The 10649-nt window shown below is 57.3% G+C and overlaps 1 protein-coding gene across 2 annotated transcripts in view; it reads left to right on the forward strand.

The window, feature by feature from the left end:
• Window positions 1–9408, forward strand: part of AP2A2 (adaptor related protein complex 2 subunit alpha 2) — a 59681-nt gene extending 50273 nt beyond the window's left edge. For both annotated transcript variants that reach the window (XM_054570703.1, XM_054570704.1), the window contains exons 15-22: window positions 3172–3332; window positions 3824–3906; window positions 5851–5940; window positions 6624–6747; window positions 7845–7961; window positions 8058–8127; window positions 8220–8354; window positions 9022–9408. In XM_054570703.1, the coding sequence (XP_054426678.1) occupies window positions 3172–3332; window positions 3824–3906; window positions 5851–5940; window positions 6624–6747; window positions 7845–7961; window positions 8058–8127; window positions 8220–8354; window positions 9022–9099 (858 nt within the window). In that variant the 3' untranslated portion in view covers window positions 9100–9408. The remainder of the gene's footprint in view (window positions 1–3171; window positions 3333–3823; window positions 3907–5850; window positions 5941–6623; window positions 6748–7844; window positions 7962–8057; window positions 8128–8219; window positions 8355–9021) is intronic.
• Window positions 9409–10649: the final 1241 nt, after the last annotated feature.

Below are 10649 nucleotides of genomic sequence, written 5' to 3' on the forward strand. Positions count from 1 at the left end.
GTATTCAGACCTCCCTGTCAGGCCCCTCCCCTGGGCCTGCTGCTTTCTCTCCAGAGGCTCCCACTTCAGGCCAGCTCTCGGCGTGTCTGCTGCTGAGGCCCGCTCCGTGGCCCCCTCCGTGGCCCACTCTGTGGCCCAGGCAGTTTGACTTTCAGGACTCATTGGTTTTGGAGTGAATGATAAATGGATGCTTTGTCTCCCAGTGGTCATCATCCCTTCCATGGGGTTTTCTTTTTAAACCTGTGCTTTTGACCTTTGTCCCATGGGCAGGAGGGGCCCTGAGCCTGAAGGCCGTGTGGGGCTGTCGCCTCCCACGCTGCTGAGGCTACTTGTGAAGAGGTCCCGAGCGTCTTCCTGCTGCCAGAGGTGGGGACGGCCTGGGTTCTGAAGTGGTGGGGTCCAGGCGGTAGTCCCCACACAGGCCGTTCGCGAGCTGCTGGCATCACGCCCAGAGGCGTGGTGTCCGAAAGGGGAGACTCGCAGTGAGGGGGGCGTGTGGGCAGGGGTCACACTCAGGGCCCCTTCCCGGCTGCTGCCCAGGAGAGCCGCGCAGGCCCGCTGGCATGAGCGGCGGCCGGGTGTCTCCTTCCTGTGTGGTGGCTGCTCGGACTGTGAGTGGAGCCTGTTGAGGCGAGCGTAGAAAATGGGCTTTCACGTCTGTTTTTGACAGTCGTGACTGGCCTTTCTCACTCGACTTGTGTCATGTGATGTGCACACATGCTCACTTAGCCTTTCGGCCACACCACAACACCCAGGATGCAGTGGGCCTGGCACCCAGGCCTCCATGCTTGGCTCAGTGCTTGCTCAGTGGGAATCCGATGGTGTTAGCGGTGAGCTGCACTTTGAAAATGGGACTGAAACAGAGTTTCCATTCCGTAAGCCTCCTGGGGTGGGCGTGGGTGGGGGTGGGAAGGCAGGCCCCCTTCCTGGTCGGTCCTGGGAGAGGAGAGCTCCCTCCGGGCTGGAGCTCTCCTCTCGACTCCGAGAGGCGCCTGGCCAGTGTGCGCTCGGTAAGTGGATGTTCGTGGCTATGAGTGGACGGCCGCCCCTCTGAGTTGAGAACCTGCAGCTCAGGTGGCTGGCGTTCCATTAGAGACCCCCTCTGAATGGGGAGACCTGTGGGGGCTGGGGAGGTGGAGGCATGGGAAGCAGGACAGCAGGGGAGGGCCATCCTGGCTGGGAGTCTGTACTCACCAGGGGCAGCCCCCTGAATTGTCACTGAGCCTCCTGGTTTGATAGGAGAGCCAGTGAAGCTTCTCGATGCTGCAGAGGTGCTCTTCTTTGAAGCAGTCCGCTCCCTGCACGCGTGGCCCTGTGCCGCTGCCTGCCTGCGCATGGCTGCGTTGGCCGCCCGGCTGCCTGCCTCCAGGCAGGCTGGGGGCACCTGGGCTGCCCTGCACTCCTGGCCTGGCGTGGCTTTTTACTGTTGTGATGCTTTGCTGTCGCAGTGCGGAGTGCAACTTGTGCAGACTGAGCGCCAGGTGGGCTCCCCTCAGAGGTCTCCCCAGTCCTGAAGTGGGGCGGTGGCAGAGAGGCAGTGGGTCCTAGCCTGCTGTGCGGCCTTCTGGTGGGTCCTCCAACAATGGCCTTGCTTTTATGTCTGTTGTGAGTTTTTGGGCATGTATTTGACTTAATTGGATAGAAGAGGTTTCCCGCTTTAAAAAGTGCCTGCACTGTTTTGGAGGAACCAGCGGTAAAATCTGGCAGCAGTGGGCAGAGGGAAGAGGCCTCCACTCAGGTTGCAGGTGCGTCTGCCCAGGTGCCTCTCCTGCATGGTTAGCAGCATGGCGCCAGGCTGCCCGGGATCAGTGACCAGTCCTCCCCCGTGGTCAGCTCCAGGTGGTAACAGTGCAGGAAGGGGCGTTGTCACAGGCCGGGGCAGGGGGCACTGCTGGACGTCCCATGCAGACCCTCCCTGGGCTGCAGATGCATCTCATGATCCTTCCTTTGGCAGCTCCTCTGAGGCCTCCCCTTTGGCTTGGCCTGGGGGCCCTTCACACTGGGGATGCCCAGGCGCTTGAAGGAGCCAGGGCTGCCCCTGCTGCCCCCCTACGGGGCTCCAGCCTGTGCAGACCCACACACTCTCTGCTGGGTGTGCATTTTGTGATGCTTCCTGCATCTCCACCTAGAATTCATACATAGTGTCACCTACCTAGGTAATTCTTTAGAAATTCAGTGCAGGGCTCTAACTTACCCTGAAAGAGAATCGAACAGCTCTTTATGTGATTGTGGATTTCCACATGCCCGTGCTGAGCGGGGCTGTGCCGGGAGGCGGGAGCAGGCAAGGCCAGAGCCCAGGGACATGCCCACTCGCAGAGGGAAGGGCTTCATCCTCTTCCAGCTCACGGGGCCGTCATGTTCCTGGAGGTGAAACATTAATAGCAGTAACAGGACTGGCATCAGGATCTGGCCTCAAAGTTACACACTGACTTTTACCTTTGTGAGGGTCCAGTGGGACATTCAGGTCCTTCAGGATGAGTTTTCAGGGCAGTGTGGCTCACGTCCCTCGTTCTTGCCTATGGCGTAACCCCCGTGACCATCAGAACCCCACACATTTGATGGGTGAAACCCACAGGTGCAGGGTCAAAGGGTGAGCTGCAGCTGTAGGGCCAGAGCCGCAAGCAGGGAAGGAGTGAGACAAGAGCTTGGCCACTTGTGTCCCATGTCGTCAGTGTGAGAGTGATCTCAGGGCGGCTCTGTTCTTCGTCGTAGCCAAGGATCAAAAAGCAAGTAACCCTTTTTTAAGAAAAAAAAAAAAGTTTGTTGTGTAGGCTTTTAATTCCCGTCTTCTCTGTGAGACAGTGCGCAGCCACCGACTGCCCCGAGGGGCACCAAACAGCGCCTGCTTGCCTTGTCCTCTCTTCAGCTGACAGTAACATGCACCGTCTCTGTTCTCCAACCAGACGTTTCTTTTTGCTCTCTTTCATGACAAAATAGTTTCAGAAGTTGTTTTCATTCAAATAACATCTGTGAAAAGAGGGGGGTTATTTTTCCAGTCCTGCGAGACTGTGACTCAGCCTCCATCGTATGCTGGTCTTGAGGCCTGACTTGGAGTGCAGCGGCTGCTCAGAAGTGGCGGGGGGGCCCCTCACCCACTGACCACGCACCGCCCTGTCTGGGTTCTGCATGCCTGGAAGGCTCCATGCTGACCTGCCTTCCCCTGGTTTCCAGTCCACGCCTTCTCCATCGGCAGACCTCCTGGGACTAGGGGCCGCACCTCCAGTGCCTGCGGGCCCCCCGCCCTCCTCTGGCGGGCTGCTCGTGGATGTGTTCTCAGAGTCGCCCTCCGCAGTTGCACCTCTCGCTCCCGGCTCCGAGGACAACTTTGCCAGGTAGTTGGTCTCCTGCTTCCTGAGGACAGGGACCCTTTCTGCCCCCAACCCCAGCCAGCGGCCGCGGGCGGAGGTGCGGGGCCTGTGGTGCTGGGTGGGCTTGGCCTTGCAACCACCTCCTCCTTGGCGGGCTGTCATGTGCACTGAAGAGAGTCCCCGTCCAGGAGCAGAGGGGACCTGGTGTAGAGGCCGCAGGGTTGGTTGTCAGCTGTGCCTGGTGTGCATCTGACACTGACCACAGTGTCTCAGCTCTGCTCTGCCCGAGAGCTGGCTTCCATCTGCAGCTCTGTGCTCGCTCCCTGCACCCCTTTCCTCTCGGGTGTGGCCCTTCTCTGTGTCTGCCTTCTGGGTACCCAGATTTTTCTTAAGTAATATTCTTCAGTTGCTTAATTGCTGCTCTATCCCATAAAGTCTGTGTCCGAGGCTTCCTCTTCCTCCTGTGATCAGCTCCGTGGCTTTGAGGGATTCACATACTGCCCCCTCTCCCCTAGGTTTGTCTGTAAAAACAACGGTGTGTTGTTTGAAAATCAGCTGCTTCAAATTGGACTTAAGTCTGAATTTCGGCAAAATTTAGGTATGTGTTTTTAATTATTTAATGCAAAATGCAGATGAAAACCACAGTGCGATACCAACTCATGCCTTTTGGTGGCTACTATCAAAAAAGCAAAATAACAAATGCTGGTGAGGAGGTGGGGAGAGTGGGCCCCCGGCATGGCTGCTGGGAGCGCGAGGGGCCTGCAGCCACCGTGGGGACAGGACGCAGGGTCCTGAACCGTGGGGCCTGCCAAAAAGTCCGTTTAGTTTTTTCCGTAAAATAAAAGACACATTTTTCATTTCCACCAATAACTTTATTGATGTGGATGTTTTGAGTATGTCAACTGTCTCCCACATGGCATAACATTGATTGTTCTCAATCATCGTCTTGATCGCTATCCACTTCAACTGGTCCACCTGACCATGGAGCGTCGCCCAGTGAGAAGTCTCTGTCTCGAAACTTTGCAAACCATCTGTGACACGTTCGATCAGCCACAGCACCTTCTCCATACACTGCACAAATCTTTTATTGTGTTTCAGTTGCATTTTTACCTTTCTTGAAATAATAAGCATACTATGCTGAAACTGTGTTTTCTTCCATCTTCAATATTAGAATGGCTACACAAAGATTCACCATATTTTTTAAAAGATTCATTTATTTTTAGAGATGGGAAGGGGAGAAAGAGAAACATCTACCGGTTGCCTCTCGCACACCCTCAACCAGGGGCCTGGCCGACAAACCCAGGCATGTACCCTGACTGGGAATCAAACTGGTGACCTTTTGGTTCTCAGGCTGGTGTGCAGTCCACTGAGCCACACCAGCCAGGCCATAAAATCACCAGTTTTGATGGTTTTTTTTTTTTTTTAATACACGATGATAATGACAGTTGTCACAATGCAATCTAACAAAATTGTTTTGAATGAAGTTAAAGACAACTAAGCACTACTGAACCACGCTATGGAAAAAACCAAACGGACTTTTTGGCCAATCCAGTATTAAACAGAATTACCATGTGACCACACTTCTGGGTGCGTCCCCCAAAGATTTGAAAGCAGGGCCTTGAAAAGACATCTGTAGCCCCATGCATGTCACAGGGGCCTCACTCACAGGAGCTAACGCATGGAAGCAGCCTGAGCGTCCATAGGCGGGTGCTGGGCACACAGGCTGTGGTCCCCCCACTCAGTGGACTGTCACTCAGCCTTTAAGAGGAAGGACATTCTCACCCCTGCTACAACATGGATGGGCCTTGAGGACATCGTGCTGAGTGAAACGAGCCAGGCGCAGAGGGACAGACACTGCGTGACCCCACTCACAGGAGGTCCCTGGAGGAGTCAGAGCCAGGGACAGAACGTAGGATGGTGGGAGCCAGGGGCTGGGCTGGGGGGAGGGGAGTGAGTGTGGCATGGGGACAAAGTGTCAGTTTGGGAAGATAGAAAGTTCTGGAGATGACAGTAGGTATGGTTATACGACCATGTGAATGTGTTTTAATGCCACTGAGCTGTGCACCCAAAAATGGTTAAGGCAGTAAAAAAGTGAAAGTGGGGGGAAAGGGAGAGGACCAGTATCCGCCCGCCAGTGTATTCAGGGGCCTTGCGAGGATTCAGTCACAGCCGCCCACCGAAAGTGCTTCGGTGGGGGTGTGATGCGCCCAGGGGTTTCCCTTGGTGTGAGCCGCTGACCTTGAAGTTGTGAGAAGGGCCGTGCTGAGCTGCCGTTTCCTGCGAGTTTGAAGGTCACTTTCCTTTCTGATCTCAGAGGGCGTAAAAATGTGTACAGGGTTTGTGTAAGGTCTCTATCCTGACGCAAATATCTGGGGACGAAGCAGCCGACGCAGCACCCTAACTGTCTGCCTGCGAGTCCAAGGGCACCTGCCGGGCAGCGCCCGGTGCCTGCAGGGAACCCGGCACCAGGCTGAGCCTCAGCTGGGATTGGGGCGGTCAAGGTGTGTGTGAACTGTGTGTGAAACAGACTGTTCCTTTCTAGGTCGCATGTTTATATTTTATGGGAATAAAACCTCCACACAGTTCTTAAACTTCACTCCAACGCTAATCTGCTCGGACGACCTTCAGGCCAATATCCTTGGTTCCGTCTGCCCCGCGCACCTGACAGCAGCCATTGGGCTTTAGGGGAGGGCTTTGAGGAAGGTTTTCTTTAAAAATCAGAATAGCAAGACATTCCCCAGGTGCTGCAGTCACCTCAGGTGATATTTTCACAGAACTTGCAGGTGTCCACACCTGGCTCCTCGGGCTCCTTGGAGCTGCCTGTCCCTTGCTCTGCTCTCCTGCAGCACTATGAGTCCCTCTGAGCTCCACTGTCCCTTCTCTGAGGACCCCCAGAGGCCGCTGCTGCTAGACGCGGGTGCGCACCACCCCCTGGGGTGAGCGATGTGGCGGGAGCTGCCCTGGCCAGTGTTGCGGCCGTGTCCGATCCCCTCTTCCTCCAGGCTGGGCCGGCCACGCACAGTGGTGAGGAGGGTCCAGGCTTGAGCAGAGGAGAAGCCTCCTCACCACAGGCCACGGGCATGTGTGTCATGAGAGGAGCACATTTAAAGCAAAGTGTTTTGGAACAGTCATTAACGTTACTTGGACGTGGGATCAACTGTGTTAAAGGTTTCATCTAAGATCAGTTGTGCGAGCCTCTTATGAGCCCCTTCTAGAACGTCTCTTGCCTCTGGGCTCCCTGAGCCTGGGTTCCACTGGGGTGGCTCAGCTCAGACCCATGTCCCCATGTTGAATTGGCCTCCTTGACACGTGCACACCTGAGCCTGCAGACCAAGCCTGTGGACCCGACGGTGGACGGGGGTGCACAGGTACAGCAGGTCGTCAACATCGAGTGTGTGTCTGACTTTACCGAGGCTCCGGTCCTCAACATCCAGTTCAGGTAGGAGCCCCAGGGGTGGTGCCCACTGGCCGGCAGGGTGTCCCAAATCCCGGCTCCGGCCTGGAGCGCCAGGGGCTGGGACTGGGCCTGCATGCAGCTGTGTCCCTGGGAGCCGTTTGTCCTCGCCGAGTGTCAGTGTCCTCCCTCAGAGGCTGTGCTGAGGACGGGGCAGGGGCACCCCGTGCGTGCTGACGTGGCCATGCAGCTGCAGCCCTGGCTGCAAAGTGTGACGGTGGGACAGACAGCAAGCCCCAAATCTGCAAGGCCGGCATTGTCCAGCGCCCTGGTTCCTGTTGGTGTGTCATGTCCGAGGCCCAGTGCTTTCGAGCTGACCGACGGGGCTGCCCCGTGGGGCTGGGGGCCAGCAGGTCCTGTGGGCCACTTGCCGCTTGGCCTGCTGCTCCGAGTCAGCCATGGGGGGAGGGTCCCTCCAGACCCTCATCGGCTGGGTGCGTTTTTGCAGTTGTACCCAGAGCATACACACTGTTTTGATTGTTTTTTTAAGAAGTATTATTTTTGGTGTTGCTACTGGTTCATTATTGTTATTTTTCAATGACTTTGTATGTAGTCATGACCACCGTGTCCCAGTCTTTCAACCAGTTCCCTTTTGGGCGTTTGTAAGGTTAAACTTGTTTTCAAACGTTAAATGAATAGAGAACTGATGATTGTGTACTTTGTAGAATTGAGGAAAATAGGCAAGTTTTTGTTGCCTTCTGTAGACAATGTCTTCAGTCTTTTTATGAGAAAAAGAAAAATACCCACCACAATTTAAACTAACTTGGAGTTGTAGGACACGGACCGAAGGGGAAAGTGACATCCTGAGGTTGGGGTGCCCTGCCTGAGGCCGGCCCCGGGGATGTGCTCGGCCCCACAGGCTCAGCCAGAGGAGCGCGTCCCCCGATGGGCCCTGGGGCAGCCCGTGGCCGGTGTGCTGGCCCCCCATCCCCGTCAGTGATCGTGTACATGGGGCCGCAGCAGGTCCCCCTCCGCACACCCCGCCCGCCCTTGCTGATGGGACAGGCTTCCCCGGGCCCCGGAGCTGTGCACCCAGCGGCGCTGGTCCGGAGGCGCAGCTCAGCCTGCTTTGTTGCTCGCAGGTACGGGGGAACCTTTCAGAATGTGTCCGTCAAGCTGCCCATCACACTCAACAAGTTTTTCCAGCCCACAGAAATGGCTTCTCAGGATTTCTTTCAGCGCTGGAAGCAGCTGAGCAAGTGAGACGGCCGTCCTGTGAGGTGGGGGTGCGGGGATGCCAGGCCTGTGGTCTTGGACTCGGCTGAGGGTGTGACACTGGCTTTTGTGTCTCACAGTCCCCAGCAAGAAGTGCAGAACATTTTCAAGGCGAAGCATCCAATGGACACAGAGATCACCAAAGCCAAGGTGATAGCCTTGCTCATGGCGTTCCCAAGTGGGGGCCCTGTGTCGTACCTCAGACGCCAGAGTGTCCCAGCTCTCCTGTGTCTTTTGTACAGATTATTGGGTTTGGTTCTGCACTCCTTGAAGAGGTCGACCCCAATCCTGCCAATTTTGTGGGAGCTGGTATCATCCACACCAGAACCACCCAGATCGGTTGCTTGCTGCGTTTGGAGCCAAATCTACAGGCCCAGGTCAGGCCTCTTGAGGAAATGGCTAAATACACTTAAGCCGTTACTGTGGTGTGATGCACAGGGGGTTCGGCGAGTTCTGATAGACGTGCACCTGTGTCACCCCACCAGCTCATGGGCACACGTGACATTCCCACCGCCCCAGAACGTTGCCTGCTGCCCTGCTCCGGCCTCCCCTCGAGGCTGCTCTGTGTCAGCCGCGCGTTGCTCGGAGGGCCACGGGGCACGCCTTTGCCCAGTGCGTTCGTTCCCTCCTGCTGCCAGGCTGCTGGGCTGTCCCGGGGTCATTCTGAGCAGAGCTGCTGCAGAGGCTTTTGCACGTGCCTTCGTGCAGACGTCTGTTTTCCTTTCATCTGAGAGGGGCCCCGTGTGCAACTGAGGGCTCACAGGGTCCACTCGTGGGTAGCTTTACGAGGGGCTGCCCCATGGCTCTCCAAAGGGGCTGGAACCTGCCCCAGTGCCACTGGTGGTGTCTGAGGTTCCAGTGGCTCACGTGCATGCCGGTATGTGTCATGGTCAGATTTTTCTGTTTCGGGGGCTGGAAGCACGTTTGATGCTTGAGTCTCTGTAAAACAGTGGACACCTCAGGCAAGGGGGGTGGTGTGGCCGCGGGCCCAGGGGCTGTGCTGAGAGGGCCCCGGAGGCCACTGACGTGCCCTTCTCATTTCAGATGTACCGGCTCACGCTGCGGACGAGCAAGGAGACCGTCTCCCAGAGACTGTGCGCTTTGCTGTCGGAGCAGTTCTAGTTCCTGAGGACGGAGGTCAGGCGCGTGTGCCGCGTCTCCTTACCTCTGCCGTTGTCCGCATTCCGTGCCGCACACAGGCACCCCCCGTGCGTGCTACAGGGCAAGGCTGCCGCCCGCCTCCTCCACCGCGTCCCTCTGGTGTGGGTGGGAGCGCGGGTGCGCAGTGTAAGAGGAAAGGCTAAGCCGGGATCGCGGCCGGCTTGCCAGGTCGGGAGGGGGCGTGGATCCTGGGATCAGATTTTATAGAAATCAAGACAGTTCTGTGGTTAAATCTACAAATTAAAGGGAAATTAGAAGTTTGAATGAAAATGGACATTTTTTTAAATGTTATCGAAATGTCACTGCTCTGTGGCTGCCAGCTCATCTCTTGTTCTCGGAGACATGTGGCAGCATTTTGTGGTAGGGGACTTGATCTTAACGAGGCCATGTGGCTGTTTTGGGGGTGACACTGGGTGCAGGAGATGCACGACAAGGTCCCCGTGTGGCCTGGCCCCGTGCTCACGTCCTTGGTGTGTGGCACAGAGCGTGCAGGCTGCAGACTGACCGTGGCATGCATGTCTGGTGGGATTCTCCACCTGGACGCTAGGCACGCATGTTTTTCACCCACACACCATGCACCTCGGCCAGAGCTGAGTACCTCCCCTCCCAGCCCAGTGTCCTCACAATGTGTTTGTTGTGCTGTCTGACCATGAGGCCTGGGGAGGGGTTGCTGTGGCTCCAGAGGGCGTGTAGTTGACCTTGCTCCTCCGTAGGCATCACCACAGTGGCCAGGGACTGGCTCCCATCTATGACCGGAGGGTTAAACGTGACCAGCAGAGAAGATTCTGGAAGGAGAGCTGGCCTCTGCCCTGTTGGTGACCAGGAGCTGTCTGTGCGGTTTTCCCTGGGCTCACAGCTGCTGGTGGCGCTGCTGACCTTGGTGGGCGCGGTGGCGGGGAGGTCAGGAAGCAGAGAGGCTGCCGAGGATAAGCTAGAGCTTGTCCTCCGCATGTTGCCCATGCTGCCTAGTGCTCGTGGCGGCTGCCAGGCTGCAGAGCTGCTCCAGGGCCTCTGTCCAGCCGGTGGGCTGGTACGTGGAGGGCAGGGGCTCAGGCTAGCAGGTGGGCCTGTCACCCAAGGGCCTTGGAGGAGCCGGGGCTCTGTTGGTTCCCCCAGTCCCCCCGCAGGCCCTGGGGGCCCAAGGGCTGTGCCGGGGGCCCTTGTGAGGCCTGTGCGGCAGTGCTCGTCCTGGGGAGGCCGGCTCAGGAGGCCGTCGGCGTGCTGGGGCCTGTGCCACACTGCAGCCGCCCCACCCCAGGCTCCCACACCCATCGTCTGTGTGACCCTGCAGGGCCTGCTCTGGGACCCATGCTGGCCTGAGGAACCCACGCCTGCCAGTCCGTGGAGTCCTTGGCTGGACACAGCAGACAGTGGTGCTGGGTTTACAGAGAGCATCGCTGGCGTGGCTGAGCCGCAGGGGCCATGCTCCCTGTGCTTCTATTCAAGCCTCTGGGCACGGCACATGGCCCCACAATGTCGTGTGGACACAGGGGTCTCCAGTGATGGTCTGT

This window comes from Pteronotus mesoamericanus, unplaced genomic scaffold (genome assembly GCF_021234165.1).
Source record: "Pteronotus mesoamericanus isolate MK-2021 breed Mesoamerican mustached bat unplaced genomic scaffold, CSHL_Meso_final contig_214, whole genome shotgun sequence".
NCBI lineage: Eukaryota > Metazoa > Chordata > Mammalia > Chiroptera > Mormoopidae > Pteronotus > Pteronotus mesoamericanus.